Raw genomic sequence first — 21,980 nt, 5'->3', positions numbered from 1 at the left:
CCGTCCTGGTTTGTGAGACCCACTGTGGCAGCTCAGCATGTGATGTACCCCACAAGTCCAGATTCTACATGAATTTCCACCATGAGCTGACAACAAAAACTCCCTTGATACTGTGAAGCCAAACTGGCACTCCTGGTGAATCAAGTTAATCTGACAAAGAAGACGATTTTCAAAAGGTGCTAGGACTGGCCGTAAGCCTGAAAATTAGTCAGAAATAACTTGGTGTCCCACCAGTAGTGTTCCTTCTAAGCTGAGTTAGTGTGAGCTAGCTCAGTTTTTTAGCCTCCGGCTCACACATTTTTGTCTTAGCTCAGGAAGGAGGGCTCCAGAGCAAACTAAGTGATGCAGGAGCCAAATTGCTCGCTCACAACTTTAATGCCAGTAGCTCACAAAGTAGAATTTCTGCTCACTCCATGCTTAGAGAGAACATTGCACCAGGTACTGAATTATCAGAGCACTGGTGCATGCCGCTGAGATACATAATGAAGCCTACCATTACAAGAGAGACCAACATGAACACGAAAAAACCCACTGGACAAAAGTCACGGAAGACACAAGGTCAGACTTCCAGGCAGCGGTGCAGCACCACAGGAGCTCAGTCGGGACGCTCCCGACTGGCCCTGTCCTCCTTCATTTCTTTGGAGCCCCCTAGGATCCCCGGGATCTATGGGGGTTTCGCCAGACCTCTCGGAGGGAGGCTGGAGGCAGAAGACTTGGCCTGGAAACGTGCAAACGGCGGTAAGCACAGCCAGAACGGTTTCGTCTTGAAGCGGAAATGGAGATGGGAGTAACAGGGTTCGCCTTGTTACATTTAAGCTGTGACTGCCCGTTTAAAACTTTGGATGAATATAACAATATATAGCAACAAAGAAGAATACGCGGGGACCTAGCAACGTTTAAGTGAAGACCTCTACTAAATAATCCTTTAGGAATATCTCCAAACTTTGTAATGGCAGCTAAGAATTGCATAGGAGCAAAGGAATAGGCAAGGAAATGGTGGCGGCAGGGGAGAACGGCGAAGTAGCTGAAGGAGACGAGGAAGAGTTAGATATGCTAAACATAGAAATTGACCAGCTCACCGTGGAGCAATTTAAAGGATTTCTTTTTGACGAAGTGCGACAGGCAGTTGAAACAGCATGCAAAAACGCCTTTGAAAATCTCCTGAACTCAAACTTGAATGGGAAAAGGAAAGAGGAATTGTTACAGCCCCAATGAAATGGGGTGAATTTGGATAAGGAGCAGAACTTCGGACAAGAAAAGGAGTTACAGAGCACACTGTTGTTAGTGGAGAAGAGAACCACCAAAAGTGTCATTTAAAGAGTTCGGCAAAACACTCTTTGGTGGTGAGTCTGAAAAAAGGAACCTCCCGACAACAAAATCATGGAAAGGTGAATAAGCCAAGGACAAAAAGAGAGAAGCGTTCTCCAAGGAAAAATAATAGACTTAACAGAAAATTGAAAACAAAGTCATTGAAACAGGAAAGACAAAACATGGAAGTTAAAACTGATGAATACAAAGAAGTAAGACATTTAAGTTTAGTTATTGAGAAAAAGGTAGCCCAGAAAGCAAAAGAAGGGGAAGATATAGGTGTTGTGCACTACGTGGTAGAGCAAACTTTCTTTCCCCTTTATTTTACTTACTCCCTCTCCCTCATCTGGTGAATATAATGAAAGAAATGTAGAGACTCCCACAATGTATTCTAGTATATTTTTGTAGTTAGAGGTATGCTTTAAATGCTTATTTGTGTTATTACTGTTTAGTTATCTAATTAATGGAGACAAAAAATGTTGAAACTCCTCTTAGTGGGGAAGCATGGATACAAAACAATTGATAAGAGAAATGTGTGTGGGGGAACGAAATAGGCTTGAATAATAGGCTGTATTATTTTTCATTTCCACTCCATGGGTATTGGTACTCTTTAATTGTTAAGAACGGGGATCAGTAAGAAGAAATGTACAAAGAATGAACTAGATAAGTGAAGGTTACTGGAATGGAAGGTTATACACAATCTGTAGGGTTTAAAAAAATGGACTTAAAGAGACATGAAAATAATGACTAGGCAAGAGAATAAAGAATAAGTACTTTTCCTGGGATATCGAGAGAACTGAGTTTTAGAACAGCACGGTATAATTACTGATCAGGAAATGGTTGATAAAGCAATGGTTGGTATTTAAACCTAAAGAATAGAAATAGAAACGCGGGGCTCAGTTTAGATTAGTGACCTGTAAAGCTAATGGATAAGAATGAGTGCTGAAGGTATTTTGCCAAGAAATATTACTGGGTAGAAATGTAGATCCGAAGAACTTTATATCAGGGGTCAATGGTTATGTTGGATGCTATAAACTGCTAGAACTATGCATTTAAGTATCATTGAAAGCATTGTTAAAATGAGAACAAATATGTGATATGTATCTCTTTTTGTTGCAGAAAACTACTGTTTAATGTCCTTGGGTTTTTTCCTGTTTGTTTATTTGTTAGTTTGTTTGTTATGGTAAATCTAATAAAAAGAATATTTTTTTAAAAAAAGAAGACACAAGGTCAATTGGGTCTTTGGTGATGTCACATGGTACTGAACTCCTGAGGGTTGCCGCTTTTACCATTGTGTCTAGGAGAGCCAGTTTGGTGTAGTGGCTAAGTGTGCGGACTCTAATCTGGGAGAACCGGGTTTGATTCCCCACTCCTCCACGTGCACCTGCTGATGTGACCTTGGGTCAGTCACAAGCTCTGGCACAGCTGTCCTTGAAAAAGAGCAGTTTGTGTCAGAGTTCTCTCAGCCCCACCCACCTCACAGGGTGTCTGTTGTGGGGAGGGGAAGGGAAAGGAGTTTGTAAGCCGCTCTGAGACTCCAAGTGAAGGGCGGAGTATAAAACCTCCTCCTCCTCCTCCTCCTCCTCCTCCTCCTCTTCTTCTTCTTCTTCTTCTATTACCAAAGTCTGATGTTTTGCCTGTTCCATATTAAAGCCCAATCCCCTGAACCCCAACTCCAAGAATTTCCTGAGTTTACCTTTGGAACACTAGCTCACATCTGCACTCTATCAGCTAGAGTGAGCAGTCCTAATGAAGGCCAGATGCTGCAGTGGAGAGCTGATGGATCATGGCAAGTTCTCTCCCACCCTCCCCATCACGGACCATATGCCCAGCCATTCACAGAAGACCAAAGCTTTCCACACTATCTCGGCCTCCATTTGTAAAATGGGACTGATAGTTGACCAGTCCACAGAGCTGTCAATATATGGCAAGTTCGACATAAATGACAACTGCAGTTAGGGCCAGTTTGATTCAGAGGGCTCCTGGCTGTTAGCCTTCTTCTCGTCTGTCCTTGAAAAAGAGCAGTTTGTGTCAGAGTTCTCTCAGCCCCACCTACCTCCCAGGGTGTCTGTTGTGGGGAGGGGAAGGGAAAGGAGTTTGTAAGCCGCTCTGAGACTCCAAGTGAAGGGCGGGGTATAAATCCAATCTCTTCTTCTTCTTCTTCTTCTTCTTCTTCTTCTTGATGTATTCCACGTATCCAGTTCAGAAAAGAGTCGGAGATGGTGTGCGTCATCCAAAATTTTAGGTAGACTGATAAAATTGCAGTTGCTAGTCATAAATGATATGCTGTTTTTGTGACACACTCACATGCAGCATGACAAATCCTCATTGTGCCTACTTTTCACTAATGTGACACAACAGAGGTACATTTTGGAACATTTTAAAGCACGAAGGTGCAGCAATATTCACAGAACTTCTAGAGTGCCAAAGCAGTTGCTCGAATGTCCTGAAGGCTCATAAAAATGTCAGTACCATTTGTGGAATGACTGCTTTTCGGAGTGCAGCTTCAAGCATGCTAAAATATACTAAACCCCAACAGCTGATTAAGTCAGATCACTTTTGTCATGCGGGATATGGGATAGTTTCTTTAAAATAACCTTTTGTGTCTTTGCATCTCAGAGGTTTTGTTTATACTATTCTTAAACCAATGCTTTTGGGGGGTGGGGCCCATATACCTCCAGATTCACTGGATACAAAGGGTGGCTTAACCCCAAACTGTCAAGTCTGACACATGATAGGGGCAAGGCATTGCAACAACACCTGCCCTCTGCCACGATACCCAAGAGGCCCTTTCACGCAACACCTGTAGAACTAATCCTGCTCACACAATATCATTGAACTCTGGAGACACAGAAGAGGAGGGGGGGGAGGAAGGAGGATACTGGAATGAGGTGGGAGGCCTGGGGGGTGGAGAGAAAGAGAGAGAGAGACTGGGCTTTGGAAGTCTTCCTAGTCTTTTCCTTTCAGGAAACACATCCTGTTCACATCTGACTGCTGTGGCAGTGGCTCTGTTTGTTGCCATCGAGGGCTACGCCCTGAGGCTCACCAAAAACAGCCACAAAAAAACAACCATTTCCTCTCCATTGAGAGATAGGAGAGGGGAAAAAACTTCCTTGCAGCAGAGGTTCTGCTTTCCTGCTTCTGCCGCTCGTGGCTCTGCCATTCGGAGAGGAGCCGGAGCCGGAGCGGATTCCTCGGAATACGTTGGCCGTCCTGGGCTCCTTTGGGATACATGCTTTTCACTTGGAATTTGCCTTGGCTTTAAGAAAGAAATTTTTACTGCATTTGGGGGGAAATGTTCTGAATCCTGAAGCTGAGAACCATTTCAGAGCCATCACTACCTAACAGGGATTTCTGTCTGCCCTCCCAGCTGCGCTCCAGAAGACTCAGGTGCCCAGCGAATTTGCAAGTGGCTTTGTTTCATTTGGTGGTCTCAGGAACGCTGCAAAATTGTCTATCAAAATCTGCCTCAGAAAGAATGCACTTCCTTGCCTTTCAGTTCTTCACCGGGTTGGCTCTGCTCAAAGTGCAGGAAGGGGGATAAAGCGCAAGACGGCATTCTGGAAACCTCGTTCCTGCATTTTTTAATATGGATTTCTCCCGTCTGATTAAACCATTCACCTCTGTGCAATCGGAAACATCCTAGGAGTTGACTTTGAGAATGAATGGTGATGTTCTCTAGCCATTCATAACGTCGTCCGGCACCCACCTTTCTTGCCTGAAGTTCCAAGTCAATGTGCCACGGCTGACGGAGAGTCTTGGATCTTCTGCAAAGAGAGGCTTGCCGGAGGCCGATGACAGTCAGCTATGACTGTCCAGAAACTGGTAGCCACAGCCGTGTTGGTGGCTCTGGTCTCGCTTATTCTCAACAATGCCGCCGCCTTTACCCCCAACTGGGTGTACCAGACCTTGGAGGATGGGCGCAAGCGCAGCGTGGGACTGTGGAAGATGTGCTGGCTGGCAGAGAAGGGAAGAGGAGGTGCGGGCACAGGTGCCAGGCATGGGCAAGGGGAGGAGCGCGAATGCGAATCCTTGGGCTGGGGTTCAGAGCCAGCTGGGTTCCAAGAGTCTCGTAGCACTGTCAAACGTAAGTTTTCCCTTTTGCCCTTCTCGTATGTTATGCATTCCTTCTTAGAGAGCATCAGATGATGCCCTTGTGCCCGATGAAGCAACCCGAACTCCAAAGCACTTCCCGTCTCTCTGCTCAGCCTGGAAAGTGCCAAGTGCTTGCATGTGGTTTCTCAGCTCCAGAAGCCCAGTAAGCAAGGAAAAGACTTGACAGAAAGAGAACAGAAAGCATGACGGGGGTGGCTTGGTGGTGGGGGGGGGAGGTGACACACCTGGGCAGAGGGAGAGCCAGCTGAGCAGATCCTGAGCATAACACCAGGTGTCTACCTGTTGAATAAGCCCAGCCCTTAACTGACCTTGGGTCTTCATTGCCAGCTGCTGCTTCCCAGCACATTGATTTATAACCAAGAAGTGGTGCAAGTGCCCTTAGACAAAGGAAGCTCTCAGGCTGACAGCCCCCGCTTCCCAGTTTTGAGCTGGAGGCAAAAGCCAAAGGAGGCAGGAAGTAGCTGCTCCATGACTTGTGTTTCATTTTACAAAATGCAGCCAGAGGGGCTGCAAATGAATGCAGGATTCTTAACTCTTTCCACTCATGCGTTTTTCTGCCAAAAAAACCCTCTCTTCCATGGTTGCCCCCCCCTCCTTCGGGGGAGCTCTGCAAAGATCTTTTCTCTTGTGTGGTAAAAAAAGCAATTGGGGGGGGCTGCTGGAGGGGGAAAGGGTTAAACAACGAAAGAACAGTGCAATGTAAACACAACCAATCCAAAGGAGAAGGTCCTCCTCTGCCCCTTCCTCCCACACAGGTCTTCCACTGCAGACACAGCAGTATTTTGTTTCTTTTTTAAGTAGTAATGAAGTTGGAAAGAGACTAAGTGCAACTTTGCATCATGATCATAAGAACATAAGAGAACATAAGAGATGCCAATGTTGGATCAGGCCAAAGGCCCATCCAGTCCAACACTGTGTATGGCCAGAAACTGTGTATGGCCATACACTGTGTATGGCCAGTGACCAGAAATACCAGGTGCCATCAGGAGGTCCACCAGTGGGGCCAGGACATTAGAAGCCCTCCCACTGTTGACTCCCCCCTCCAAGCACCAAGAAGACAGAGCATCACTTGCCCCAGAGCCCCTATCTATACCTTGTGGCTAATAGCCACTGATGGACCTCTGTTCCATATGCTTATCTAATTCCCTTTTGAAGCCGTCCATGCTTGTAGCCGCCACCACTTCCTGTGGCAGTGAATTCCCTGTGTTCATCACTCTTTGGGTGAAGAAGGACTTCCTTTTATCCGTTCTAACCCGACCGCTCAGCAATTTCATGGAGTGCCCACGAGTTCTTGTATTGTGAGAAAGGGAGAAAAGTACCTCTTTCTCTACCTGCTCTTTCCCATGCATAATCTTATAAACCTCAATCATGTCACCCCTCAGTCGTCGTTTCTCCAAGCTAAAGAGCCCTAAGCGCCTTAACCTTTCCTCATAGGGAAAGTGTTCCAACCCCTTTATCATTCGAGTTGCCCTTTTCTGCACTTTTCCCAAAGCTATAATATCCTTTTTAAGGTGTGGTGACCAGAACTGCACACAGTATTCCAAATGAGGTTGCACCATTGATTTATATAGGGGCATTATGATATTGGCTGATCTGTTTTCAATACCCTTCCTAATAATCCCCAGCATAGCACTGGCCTTCTTTATTGCAGTCACACACTGTCTCGATCCAGAGACAATGTTGTTTCTAGGTCACCAGGTGGCAACATTTTGCACACTGCAGAAAAGCACAGGCACATGTTCAGGGGAGACACACAATCATCTAGCCAGACAGACCTTGCCAAGAGGGGTCCACCAGTGGCACGACTGCCTTCCCAAAGCAGCTCTTATTGCCCTCTTAACGGACACAACCAAATCCTCTGGCCTGGAGGTCACTCCTTCCAATTGAGGTGTGATGATCCAGTTCCTCTCTCACTGGTGCCAAAGAGAGTCCGAATCAATCCCAGAATGGATAAGAGAGTAAAGACAAAAGAAAAGAAGCCCTACGCTACGTTTTGAGGCTGCCGCCAGAAGTGCTCTATGGCAGAAGTGATGCTAAACACTACCATCTTTTGCTGTGCCTAGCTATTTGTAGCAGGACAAATCAGCAATGAGCAATTCGGTGAACAACCACCCTTATCCGCACATCATTTAAAATGTCATAACTATGGGTCATGGGATGACTTAGGAGCTGCGGTGGCTCAAGTGGTTAAGACGCTGAACTGCAGGCTGTGGAAGGTCGGTAGTTCAGCAGTTCGAGACCCAAGTGTGCCGCATGATGGAGTGAGCTCCCATCTCTAGTTCCAGCTCCTGCCAACCTAGCAGTTCGAAAGCAAGAAATTGCAAGTAGATAAATAGGGACCACTTCGGTGGGAAGGGGACAGCATTCCGTGCGCCTTGGTGTTTAGTCATGCTGGCCACATGACCACGGAAATGTCTTCGGACAGCGCTAGCTCTTCGGCTTTGAAACGGAGATGAGCACCGCAACCCTACCGTCGGATTCGACTGGCTTTTGAGCAAGGGAACCTTTACCTTTACCTTTATGGGTGATGGGAGACCAAAGAAGGGTACAACTCTGCAGTTCCAACGACAAATTTATATACATTTGCTTCTTTGGCACACACGTGACTCTGTCCCTGCTAGACATGAAAAGCGGCAAGAGAGGTCCTCCCTCCCAGGACCTCTGGCTTTTGAGATTGGACCAGACATTTCAAAACGAGGTTTATAGTCATGAGAACTGGAAACCTGCTCCTTAAAAAAAAATACAACCTAAGATTTTTAGAATGCAGAACTCTCCATCCTCTGTGTGTCCAGAGGGGAGCGATGAAGATGGTGAGGGGTCTGGAGACCAAGTCCTTTGAGGAAAGGCGGAAGGAGCTGGAGAGGTTTAGGCTGGAGAGGAGACAATTGAGGGGTGATAGGAGGGCCATCTTCAAGTGTTTGAAGAGCTGTCGTATAGAAAATGGAGTAGAGTTGTTTTCTGTTGCCCCAGAAGGCTGGACAAGAATCAACGGATTGAAGTTAAATCAAAAGGGTATTTGGCTAAGCATTAGGAAGAACTTCCTGACAGTTAGAGGGGTTCTTCACTGGAACAAGCTCCCTTGAGAGATGGTGGGCTCTCCTTCTTTGGACGTTTTTAAGCAGAGGCTAGATGGCCATCTGACAGCACTGCTGTTTCTGTGAATTTAGGCAGATTGTGAGAGGGAGGTCAGGAAGGGATGAGCCGAGGCTTGGCTCTCGTGGTCTTTTTCTTACATGCCTAGGGTAATGCTGATTGCCACTTCAGGATCAGGAAGGAATTCCCCTCCAGGTCAGATTGCCCCAGGGATCCTGGAGGTTTTTTGCCTTCCTTCAGGCATGTATCGGGGGTCACTGGAGAGGTAGCCAGGGAAGATAGTTGCGAATTTCCTGCACTGTGCAGGGGGTTGGACTAGATCAGGGGTCATTTTGTAGAAAAAGAGGTGCAGCAGGAGCTCATTAGCATAACTCATTAGCATAACTCATTTGCATATGCCACACCCCCGACATCACCGGAAGTATGTCAGAAGGCAATACCCACCACTCAGGCTCCACTGGACTGTTTTGGATTGCTAGCTATTGGGGTGGGGACATGCAGATCTGTCCTCGCAGAGGAGGGAGAGCTTGTGCCTGAATAAAACTTGGTCTTAAAGGTGCCACTGGACTGTTTTGGACTGGGGGGCCGGGGGGGGGTCTGCAACTTACCTGGCTGCTTCTTGCTCTGACTGAGGGCTGCTGGGAGCAGGGGGTGGGGCTTGTTGCATGTGCCCGCCCCCTGGGCTCTTTACTGCCGGAGCTCCGCTCCTGTGCACTCCTGCAGGAAATTACTAGATGACTAGATGACCCTTGAGGTCCCTTTCAGCTTTATACTTACATCCAAAATCTATTGCTCAGAATCACTGAAAATGGAGAGAACTGCACTGTTATCAAGTTCCACATAATTTTGTGCCTATAAATCTTATTAATCGGGAGAGCAAAGACATGCATTCTGTTTTTGTCTTGGCATGGCTTTGGAGGAAGAGGGGGAAGAGGAAGAGAGGTGGCAGAAGGAGAAATGCAAACTGGGAGTAAATCTGCCAGCTGCAGAACATCCAGAGAGCTGCTTATAGGGCGACATCTCTTCCCCTCATATCTCTTCCAGTAGGACATTCTCAGTTGCAAGCAAGCATGGAAGTAGATGCTGTGTGCCATTGTGGGTGGATCTGCAAAATTTTGCCCATGGTTGGCTGTTTTAGTGAGTTAAAAATTTATTAATTCCCCCCATTTCATTTATACCCTCTTCTATTTTATCCTCACAACAACAGTGCTGTGAGGTAGGTTAGGCTGAGAGCGGGCAACTGGCCCAAGGTCACCCAGCAAGCTTCCATCACAAAGTGGGGATTCAAACCTGGGTCTTCAGGAGCCTAGTGTGACACTCTAACCACTACACCACATTGGTTGCTCCCCTTCCTCCCCTGACCAGGTGACTTCATGGAGAAATGACTCATGGAGGAATGTTTCACCAGAGATCCATCATAATGAACAGAGAACAAGCATGCAAGCAAAACCACCGACCATTGGCTAAGCAGTCCTGTGTCTGGGACAGACAACTGCTAGCGCCCCTAAACTCTCTTATGCCCCTCAAGGGAGTTTTGTTAGAATGCTGCAAAGGCCAAATTGTTTTTTTTTTAAAGCAACCCTCTTGCTCTCATGGTTGTAGAGGTGAGTCTGAACGTCTCATTGCAATGCATCTGATGGTGATCACCAGTTAGTGTTGAGTGCAGCTATCCAGTCCAAGTTAAGGTTTTCCTTCCAGAAAGCTGGGCTCTAAACCCCTGTGCTGGCAGTGACTTAAGCCAAGAACTGCCAGCACTGCTTGAGTTTGCAGAACAACATATTGGTAAAACATGGAGAAACCCTAGCCACAGTCTCGACAGAAAAACAAGGAAAGGGTAGTCCTCTCACAATTGTTGAGCGGAGGAACAGAGCATCTGCACTGCACTCAGTGGAATGAAAGCACTTGGGAGCAAGAATGCCAGCTTGCATTTAAAAAAAAAAACACACACACAGCAAGTTACTAGTCCTCATAGGTTACCAGCAATGGCTGAAGCCAAGAACTGTCACTATTGATCAAGTCTGCAGAATAACATAGTGACAAAAGAGGGAGAACATCCAGCCACAGTCCCAGTAAACCTTATGTCGAAGGTTTAGAAGCCAAAGGGAGCTTTGAACAGAATCCTGTATAGGCTGGAGCCTCGGTCTCTTGCACAGATCCTTCTCTGTTTCCCCAGTTTTTACCTTACCATGTTCCATCGCCTTTCCTCCACCCAGAACAGACCCCAAATGAAAACAGAAACAGTAATGGCAACGGCTCCTACTGTATAGTGCTGCCAACTGGATAACCCCCCCCCCCTTAAGTAGTTGTGTGGAACCCCAGCTTGGACTGGGAATGGGGAGGTGTGTTAAACCTTCCTCCCATGTTTGCTTGCTTGTTTGTTTTTTCCAATCTGAAACGGTAGATTTGGTACTAGAACAAGATTGTACGCTCTCAGCCTAGTCTACTTCACAGGGTTGTTGTGGGGATAACATGGAGAAGGGGAGCGTGATGTTTTGAGTCCTTATTGGGGAGAAAAGTGAGGTATAAAGTAAGTCAACAACGTCTGTCTTCATTGAGATGGCAAACCTGTGCCACAGTTATTCTCAGACTGCAGGTGGGGAATCATACGATAAATATTATAACTACATGTAGCACTTATACAGGATTTGCCATGTATTCAGAGTACCTGACATATAAGAGCCCTGCAAAGTAGGCCAGTATTATCCCTATGCCAAACGATGCTATGGCTGAGAGGGAGAGAGAAGTTTGCTCACAGCCTTGAAGGCAAACGAGAGCCTTGCAACTTATTGCTCGCTTTGTTGGCTGCTATTGCTACACCAGCTCCCAGCACAGTGAGGTTCCTACACATCAAGAACCAGCACAGCGGGGCAATGACTAGGCTAGGCCCCTTCTGCGGACGTTTCACTATCTCCAAGCAGAGAACTCTTCTCCTCATTCGTTCGGTCATGGCAGCCTCCCCCCACAACCTCCTGAAGATCTTTCCATCTAGTGGACTAAACCTAGGCCCTCTGGCGGGCAAAGCACATGTGCAGCCACACGGCCCTAACTCTTTCTCAGCTCAGTGCAGCCTCCCTGATCCAGGTCCAGCACTGCAGGTCATATCACCAGGTCCAGCACCAGGTCATATCAGCTGGTGCTTGCCTGTCCCAATCGAGACAACACAATCCAAGTGAAGGAATGAAGTTTCTGCACAAAGCTCTATTGTCTCACCCTTCTGTAATACACATCTTCAGCCTAGCGATGCTTAAAGAACAGCACATCTGACTGCTCCATAGCTATGCCCAGGGGCTGGCCTCCACTGACCTGTGCACAAAGCAGCAGCAGAAGTGTGGCTTTGAGCAGCTCTCGGAACAGAATCCTGCAGCAGCCTGTTCCTAATGGCCTTTGTCAGGCTTGTCATGACACCTAAGAAACCACAGACTTCCCTCTAAAAGGTAAAGGTCTCCCTTGCTCGAAAGCCAGTCGAATCCGACTCTAGGGTTGTGGTGCTCATCTCCGTTTCAAAGCCGAAGAGCCAGCGCTGTCCGAAGACGTTTCCGTGGTCATGTGGCCGGCGTGACTAAACACCAAGGCGCACGGAACGCTGTGACCTTCCCACCGAAGTGGTCCCTATTTATCTACTTGCAACTTCTTGCTTTCGAACTGCTAGGTTGGCAGGAGCTGGAACTAGAGACGGGAGCTCACTCCGTCCTGCGGCAACTCGGGTCTCGAACTGCTGAACTACTGACCTTCCACAGCCTGCAGTCCAGCGTCTTAACCACTTGAGCCACCGCAGCGTCCCTCTACCCATACCCACTAATTAAACTACCCCAGCAATGCTTCTTAGGTTCATCCAGGGTTCAGCACAGTAATCCTATTAGAGAATCTTTGCATCCATTTTCTTTAATGATTACAGACAACTCCTTCAGGCTTCAACAAACTTCAAAGAATATAAAGTATCAGCTCTTCCTTCTACATAGAGATACAGGACAGCAACACTGGTCCATTATACTGTTCATCCTCCACAGGTATATGCAAGCTGATTTTTTTTAAAAAAAAATCTCCAAATCCTCTTTAGTATAATCCAGCCATCTCAACTGGGCATGCATTCCTAGTTAATTTCTTCCTTGTAAAATAAAATAGAAAACCCTGCAGGATTACTTTTACATACCGTGTTTCCCCGAAAATAAGACACTGTCTTATATTTATTTTTTCTCAAGAAGACACACTAGGGCTTATACCACAAATGCATAGAAATCCTGCTAGGGCTTATTTTTTGGGTAGGTTTTATTTTTGGGGAAACAGGGTATATATTCTTAAGTAACACACTCTACATTTATGCACGTACTTTGTCAACACACATTTTTGCTACCTTTAATCATGATTGTGCTATTCCAGTTTTATTTATTTATTACATTTGTTAATTGCCCAATCCCTGCAGTGCAGGGCTCTGGGCGATGTACATCATTCATAGAAACATCAAGATAAAACAATTAAAACATTAATAACACATTTCAAACAAGAAGATAGAGCATATTAATTGGTCCCATTTCAGACTGTTGGCTGCTTCACCATCCACATGTAAACTCACTTTCCATAGGTAAACAATTGTTTTATTTATTTATTTATTCAATTTATATACCCCACCCTCCTTCCCATCAAGTCAGGCTCTAACTGATAAACTGCATCCATAAAGATACCTTCCTGTCATCCTTGGCTATGAGCCACACTTGTTGTTTTCCTGATAATCCTTTCATCTGCATTTTGGTCTCTAATGTCTTTTTTGTATCTGGCAACATAAACCAGAGCCATCTCCAAGCTACCTGAAGGCTATCCCCACCCCCCCAGCAAGGATCTGGATAAATTCCCATGTCTGCCTTTTCCATCATAAGGCAACAATCTGTACACCCCATAGAGACACACAAGGAACCTAACTGTCTTAGGGGTGATGTTTACCTATCTGTGGCTACCGCCTTACTGTCCTGGTTTGTGAGACCCACAGTGGCAGCTCAGCATGTGATGTACCCAGGGGTCATTTCCTGCAGGAGCGCACAGGAGCGGAGCTCCGGCAGTAAAGAGCCCAGGGGGCGGGCACATGCAACAAGCCCCACCCCCTGCTCCCAGCAGCCCTCAGTCAGAGCAAGAAGCAGCCAGGTAAGTTGCAGAGCTCCCCCCGGCCCCCCAGTCCAAAACAGTCCAATGGCACCTTTAAGACCAAGTTTTATTCAGGTACAAGCTCTCCCTCCTCTGCGAGGACAGAGCTGCACGTTCCCCCCCCCCAATAGCTAGCAATCCACAACAGTCCAGTGGAGCCTGAGCGGTGGGTGTTGCCTTCTGACACACTTCCGGTGATGTCAGGGAGTGTGACATATGCAAATGAGTTATGCTAATGAGCTCCTGCACCTCTTTTTCTACGAAATGACCCCTGGATGTACCCCACAAGTCCAGATTCTACATGAATTTCCACCATGAGCTGACAACAAAACCTCCCTTGATACTGTGAAGCCAAACTGGCACTCCTGGTGAATCAAGTTAATCTGACAAAGAAGACGATTTTCAAAAGGTGCTAGGATTGGCCGTGAGCCTGAAAATTAGTCAGAAATCCCACCAGTAGTGTTCCTTCTAAGCTGAGTTAGTGTGAGCTAGCTCAGTTTTTTAGCCTCCGGCTCATATATTCTTGTGACCTGAGGCCACTTTTTATTCGGAGTCCGACATCGTCAAGTATTTAACAAAGCCATTATTCTCTGGTTGCAGCTTGCTCACCGATTCTTTTAGCTGCGTAATACAAGCCTGGGAATGATTTCCAGTAAAGCTCACTTCTCTTTTAAGGAAGCACTCGCCACTGCAGATGTTGAGTGGGACAAGGGTTCCTTTGTTCAGCAGCTCTCACTGTAGCTCAGAATGAGAAGCTGATAGTCAGGTCACTGAGACACTATTATGCTAAGTGCTGTCTACAGACAGATAGATGGCCCAGACTCACTTGCAAAGGAATCCCATTCAAGGCATAACACAGCCTAAAGCTTCTTTGCAGCTGCAGTGCCATTTCAAGGACAGAAGGGAAATTGAAGAAGGGGTACGGGAGCAGGGGCTGCAGAAGGTTCTCAGGGATCTTGAAGACACAGGAAAGAGGCAAGCGGTGTGAGCAATGTGAAATCCCATTTCCCAGAGAAAGAACCACGGAGCCATGGAGGTCTTCCCTTATTAGAACTCTTGGGGTCAAGTATGCTTCGAGATGGGGAGTGGCGCAATATTGATGGCCGAGTACGTGACTCTCATGAGGGCTAAATATACACATCTGCCTGTCTTCACTGTATGATTTACATAAGTACATTTTCAATCTGAAATATGGGGGGGTGAGGCCAGAGGCAGAGCTCTATGTGGGAATGAGAGACTGGAAACTGTTTACAGAGGCGGCAGCTCAGACAATGCCAGGACTCATTAGCCATGTCCCTGATATTTCTCTTTGGAAAGCGGCCAGACAAAACCCAGCAGAAGCTCAAAATAGAGGCCAGATATTACTGGGCAGACACTCCAGGGCACCATAATCTTCTTAGAGCCCAGAACAAATTTACAAGAGGAAAGAGGCTATGGGCAATAACCACGGCAGAGTCCCAGTCAAGCCGACCCACGTTACAAGTAGTGCATTTTTGTTGTTCAGTCGCACAGTCGAGTCCGACTCTTCGCGACCCCATGGACTAGATCCCGCCAGGCCCTCCTGTCTTCCGCTGTCCTCTGAAGTTTGCTCAGTTTCATATTCATTGCATCCTTGCTTATTTAATATATAGGCAGAGTACATCATGCGAAATGCTGGCCTGGATTAATCACAAGCGGGAATTAAGATTCCTGGGGAAAAGATCAACAACCTCAGATATGCAGACGATACCACTCTGATGGCAGAAAGTGAAGAGGACCTAAAGAGCCTCTTGCTCAGGATAAAAGAGGAGAGCGCAAAAGTGGGCTTGAAGCTCAACATCAAAAAAACTAAGATCATGGCATCCGGTCCCATCACTCCTTGGCAAATAGAAGGGGAAGTCGTGAAAGTAGTGACAGACTTCACGTTCCTGGGATCCCAAATCACCGCAGACTGTGACTGCAGCCATGAAATTAAAAGACGCCTGCTCCTTGGGAGGAAAGCGATGGCGAACCTAAACAGCATGATAAAAAGTAGAGACATCACCCTGCCAACAAAAATACGCATGGTCCAAGCAATGGTATTCCCAGTAGTCATGTATGGCTGCGAGAGTTGGACTATAAGGAAGGCCGAGCGCCGAAGAATAGAATCCACCACTGTTACCGTATCTAGCAAATTCATTTATTTAATTCATTTATACCCTGCCCTTCTCCCCAATGGGGACTCAAAGCGACTTCAGGCCCATAGCCAAAGTTGTGCAAAAAGGGATGGCGCCTCATCAACAATTGTCCCTCCAATCAGCACTAGGGATTGGTGTGAAATCTGTCACACGTCTCTCAAGGGTTAATTTTCTACATTAAAAATGAAGTCGTTGAGGTGGGAAAGGGGTGAATCCAGTCATAAATCTTCCAAGAGTGAATTCTCTACACAATTGGCTAGAACAAAATTAGCAGTTAGCTGGGCTGAAGAGTCCTGATTTAAAATGCCGGGGTGGGGGTGGGGAAGGGGAGTAAAATCACGTTGGAGTAAAGGAGAGAGACGGAGAGAGACAGAGAGAGAGAGAGAGAGAGATTAAGGAATGAAGGGATAAAAATGGAGCTATAGCAGACTCAGAAGAAAAAGACAGAAAGTGGAACAGTGTTTCACAATAGTCCTGTAGAACTCTTATTGCTGAGGAAATTCTTTTCGACAGAACAGGAGACAAATAATAAGGGATCTAGGCTCAGAGAAAAGTGAGCACATATCTTCTTTTGCTAATGCACGCTACCCCATAGGAATCTTATTCACAGGTGTGGGTTATGGTGTTTGCTCTAAAGATGGAAGGTTGCTGGGAAATGATACCTCACCTGTGGGCACCTCAGGGATCATACCATTGTTGCTTGACCTTATGTCTGTTCACTTAGAAAAGAATCCTACTCACAGCCTGATCTTATGCATATTATTTATTTATTTACTTTGGTTATAGTCTGCCTTTCTCACTGAGACTGAAAATGGACTACACAGTGTAAATCAATGCAATCATTCAGATGAGATGTCTAATGAACAATGCAATACGACTAGGAGTACAGCAATTTGAAACAGAGCAAAAATCATTACACCTGATATGTCAAAACAATGCAGAAAGCAGTATTACAAAAGCAGAAAGCAATGCAGCAAGAGCAGGAGAATACATACAGCAAACAGATAGTACATAATATACCATGATATAGTCCATAGTCCTGTTCCTTTTATAAAACCTCCTTCCTGAACCATTCCATTATCCTATATATCAGTGGTGGCAAACCTATGGCACGATGCCAGAAGTGGCACTCAGAGCCCTCTCCGTGGGCACGTGTGCCATCGCCCCAGCCAGGCCCAGACCATCATTAAAGTGTCGAATTCTCTGCCAAATCATTTTAAGTCAATGAAAGCATTTGGGATTGCTTTCCTTACTTTGTTTGGATCATCTTAAGTTAATGTATGAGTTGTTTTTTCTAAAGTAGAACCTCAGTATTCAGGTTAAATTGCCGTGTTGGCACTTTGCAATAAATAAGTGGGTTTTGGGTCGCAGTTTGGGCACTCGGTCTCTAAAACGTTCGCCATCACTGCTATATATTATAAAAATGCCCTCTTGAACCATTCAGTTTTACACAGTTGGCAGAATGACACAAGTATGGAAGCTTTCCTGACTCAGAAAGGCCATTCAAACAAATGGGAGCCACAACAGAAAATGCACGTGTTTGGGCAGTTGCTGACTGTACCCATTTGTTGGGTGGCACTATTAGAAGCCTTGAGCTAGTGAGTTAGAGAGAAGAGAAGGTTGTATTTACAGTTTCAGTAACCGGAAGAAAGGCTCCCAACGCTTTTGTCATTCTGCAGACTATGTAAAACAAGTTGTTTGGGAGGTCATATTCATAAAGTTAATACAGAACAGGACTGTAGTCTATGCCACAGTGTATGCTATATATTATTGATTTGTTATATGCTCTATCATGCTCTTACAGCATTGTAATTCCATTTTTTGCATTGCTCGACACAGCATATCTGATGCTTTTTTGAACGTTTATAATGTTTGCAATCCTAGTCCTATTGCATTGCTTATTAGATCTCTCATGCTATTTGATTACCATCTAATCGACCTTGAGTCTCCAGTAGAAAATTGGCAAATTGCCAGTAAAGTATAAATAAATAAATAAGTAATAAATAATGATGGATTGACTACCACTATACTAAGAACATAAGAGAAGCCAATGTTGGATCAGGCCAATGGCTCATCCAGTCCAACACTCTGTCACACAGTGGTCAAAAACAGCGGGTGCCACCCCCCAAAATACTCATTTGCCCTCCCCCCAAAAAACATTTTCTGGCTACAGGCCTGATGGCTTACTTCATTCTCCTCTTTCCTCCGTTTTATCCTGACAATGACCCTGTGAGATAGGCTAGGCGGAGAGAGGGTGACTAGCCCAAGATCACCCAGTGACCTTCCAAGGCACAAGTGGGGATTCGAACCTGGGTCTCCCGGTTATTAATCCAACACTCTTAACCACTACACCACAATATGGCTCTCAAATCTGGTCACGGGGTCACCGATCTGAACCCGGGCCCATCTGAGACAGTTTCACATAAATCCAGCAGGCATTTTCTGCATAGGAAATGACCAGGAAACTGTACGATACTACCTGTTCAGAGGCACAGAAAAGGAGAAGAGAAGAGATTGGATTTATACCCTTGCCCTTCACTACCTGAAGGAGTCTCTCAGAGTGGCTTACAATCTCCTTTCCCTTCCCCTCCCCACGACAGACACCCTGTGAAGTAGGTGGGCCTGAGAGAGCTCTGAGAGAACTGCTCGTGAGAGAACAGCTCCGAGAGAACTTATGACTGACCCAAGGTCACACCAGCAGCTGCATGTGGAGGAGTAGGGAATCGAACTCCTTTCTCCAAGATTAAAGTCCATGCTCCAAATCACTGCACCAAACAGGTCTCACCCTATTAAGCAGCAGACCTCTTTGGGAAGAATCCAATGCAACCATTCAGCTGGTTGGATCCAAACTAAGCTTTCTATCAGAAGGGAACTTTTCTTGCCTCCTCCCCCCATATACCCTCCACAAAATGCTGCTTTTGAGGGATAATGCACCCTGAGGAACAACAATGAGGGTCTGCAGTGGTAGGGGTGAAATTGGTAGAAATTGCCTGCTTACTCTTGATCCAATCCCATACCCATATTTATTTATTTATTTTTGACATTTTTACCCCGCCCTCCCCGTGAGCGGGCTCAGGGCGGCTTACAAGGGGCAGAGCCCACGTAAAACATAATAAAAGCAATAAAACCATTAGATAACACAGATAAAAGCAAAGTGTTCCATGGAAACAGGATGGTCCCCAAATAAATCTCATGATGGTAACAGTCAGTTCCTTGGGGGTGACCTTGTCCTGTAGTTGGTCCCAAGGAAGTCCGGTGGTACCAGTGCAGAAAATGTCAGCTCCCCATCCATCATGCAGGGCGTGTGGGCATTACAGCTCGGTCCATAGTTGCAGATGTAAGGTGTAAGGGAGGAAGAGATCTAAGTGACAGCCCCACACTATGCAGTCAGGGAGCACCGCCCCACTGAAGGCATATAATCAGGCTGTGTATTGCCACAGGCCTTCAATACTGCAAACTGTCCTCCAATTAGAAAAAAAGAAACCCTTCTAGGAATCATGCTGCACAGTAACAATGTTGTGCATGTCCTTTGCCAGGAATGCCCTTTGCTCACCTAATAACCCAGGGCCCTTTCTGGCTAGTGAAAGCTTTAGAGTCCCCTCCGCTAAAAGCCATCACTTTCCTCCGGAGTGTGAAACGCTCCTTACCTAGGGCAGCTTCAGCCAGATGCCTCAAGCCAGTTCAAATCTTCATTACTTTGTTTTGAACTCTGATCACTGGAGTTTCAGGACTGCCAGGAGCAGCTCTCTTGGCATTAGTAATCCACAGACCGGGCTATTGCACGGCACAGTGGCACAATCAAAGGAAGAAAGCCAAAACACGCACTCACAAAGCCACTACAAGCCGAGCCTCCTATGAACCCGGCCTGGTGCCTGCAATACATGGTTTTCCTCCACAAATGCATTACATTGAACATGACTAGACGGGTTCTATTTAAAAAACCTGACCACTTGGCAAATACAGCACTGCTCAAGTTTTATAACAACAAATCCTGACACTGACAAAAAAAGGAACAAAAACAAAAGACTCCAATGCAGATGTATGTTTAAGGACACCGGCGTAATTAGATTTCTAGATGAGATCATTTTTATTTTGTTACCCCACAGGAACAACATAACATTTGTCTGATCTGAGTATCTTACATTTGCACAGCACAGTTCTCCCTGGGGATGTCATTTAACGTAACTAAATAAAGCCTGTGTTCATCTACGTCAGAATCAAATTATCCCATAACCCAGGTATCTGCTCGGTCTACTTCACATAATGAAGGAGGAAATGGGAATCTGAGTCGATTTGGGAATTTGTGTGCCAGCCAGACCTAACTGGTCCCGCTTTGTCTGCTATTGTAAATGAAAGAGGCTGAAATCCTATGCAGGCTTGCTTGGGAATAAGCCCTGTTATGCTAAACGTGCAGCTGATCCAGCTGCACAAGCACCATTAGATAAGAGTAGCATCTTACTGCACCACACATGGATCTGAACAAGAAATAGCCATGCCATGAAATGCATAGCTGCTGCCACCACCAAATGTCCTGCATCATCTCTGTGGCCCAACAAACAAAGGGGAACGCAGGTGTGTGTCCTTCACTCAGGCATCTCCTGACCCAGGTTATGGGATCCTTCAAGCATGATCCTGTCAGCGTCAATCATTGTATCTCCTTTCACCTGCTGCAGTGGCAGCAGTGGCGACATGAAAGGAGCTTCCCACACAACACAAAGCCACTTGTGTAACCTAAGAAGGAGGGCTAAAATAACAACTCTTGCTTTCTTCTTAAAAAAAAAATAATTATTATTCAAACTAGACAAGATGAAAAATTCCCAGCAAATGTCCCCCCCCCCCCCAAAACCAATAACTTATCAACAGAATCCATATAGCAGCAAAGAGTCCAAACATATGTTCTCATGTTTCTTGCAGTTGTTTCCTCTGGAAAACACTCTATCCTCTTTTAAATCTAAGTCCAACATCCCTTCTTGCCAAAGTTCTATAAGTGGCGTGGAACTGGATTTCTGCGGAATTATACTCATTCTCTCTCTCTCTCTCTCTCTCTCTCTCTCTCTCTCTCCCCACCTCTCTCCCACTAACCTGTGGCAGAAAAATGGAAGGTTAATTAGCCACAACATTTCCCCAAATGGGATCTCCAGTAAATGACTGATAGCTTGGCCCTGTATCATGGTGTTAGCTAGCAGACAAGTGTCATCTTAACTCGAAGGCAACATGGAGAACTGTGGAAATGCAGTGCTCAGAGGGATGCAATGGCATAATCCAGTGGCTTGGCCCCACAGGAGACCAAAAACACTGTGTGAAAGTGATGCTCACCTCCAAGACACTGCTTTTAAAGCTGCATCCCATCTTGATGTTCCATTCCAAAAAAAAAAACCTGGGAGCTCTTAAGAGTCTGTCAAGCCTTGAGAAGCATCAGAGCCCCTGAAACAGGAAAAAAATCCACACATATAGGTTTCAGAGAGGAGATGTGCACATTCTGGAACAATGTCGGGAAGCTTTCCTTGTGAGTGTCTCCTTTCCAAAACAAACATAGGTCTGCCACTGCGTTCTCATGCTTCTTAAGGAATGGGTGTGTCTCCCAAAAGCACAGCTGTGCCTTTTAAAAAAAAGTAAAGGGGGGGAAAGAATCCCTCAATGGCTCATGTTTGCTTCCAAATGGCGATATGCTTGCTCAAAAGTGGGCAAATGATGACTGGAAGTGCTGACATGTGCTGATGGCTTGTAGGAGTGGATGTATCAGCCATTCAACCCGTGTGCTTCTGGAGAGCTCCGAGCTGGCAGCGGAAAGAGAAAGGGGCAGCACTGGTCAGATAGTAACTGAAGTACTTCCCTTCAAATATTAAGGAAGCATTCGCTTCTACTATTTAAATAGCTCAGTAGCCTCCATGAACATATAATTACATAAATTTACTTCACTTATTCCCTGCCTTTCTCTCCAAATCCTCAAAGTGAGAACAAAATCCACATAATACCTTTTACTGGACCGACCAAATTAGCACAAAGTAAGAACATAAGAACATAAGAGATGCCAATGTTGGATCAGGCCAAAGCCCATCCAGTCCAACACTCTGTGTCACACAGTGGCCAGAAATACCAGGTGCTATCAGGAGGTCCACCAGTGGGGCCAGGACATTAGACGCCCTCCCACTGTTGACCCCCCCTAGCACCAAG

The 21,980-nt window shown here is 46.0% G+C and overlaps 2 protein-coding genes across 2 annotated transcripts in view; one reads left to right on the top strand and one right to left on the bottom strand.

The window, feature by feature from the left end:
• Positions 1-21,980, bottom strand: part of IFT140 (intraflagellar transport 140) — a 120,918-nt gene that overhangs the window by 17,132 nt on the left and 81,806 nt on the right. The window lies entirely within an intron of this gene.
• The window catches only part of TMEM204 (transmembrane protein 204), a 61,494-nt gene continuing 44,629 nt past the window's right edge, over positions 5,116-21,980 (top strand). The window contains exon 1 of the mRNA XM_015428126.1: positions 5,116-5,395. Coding sequence (XP_015283612.1) covers positions 5,116-5,395 — 280 coding nt within the window. The remainder of the gene's footprint in view (positions 5,396-21,980) is intronic.

Source organism: Gekko japonicus, unplaced genomic scaffold (assembly GCF_001447785.1).
Source record: "Gekko japonicus isolate JY-2015 unplaced genomic scaffold, Gekko_japonicus_V1.1 scaffold1343, whole genome shotgun sequence".
NCBI classification, from domain to species: domain Eukaryota; kingdom Metazoa; phylum Chordata; class Lepidosauria; order Squamata; family Gekkonidae; genus Gekko; species Gekko japonicus.
Note: the sequence above shows the minus strand (reverse complement) of the source record. Positions and strands in the feature narration are given on the sequence as shown.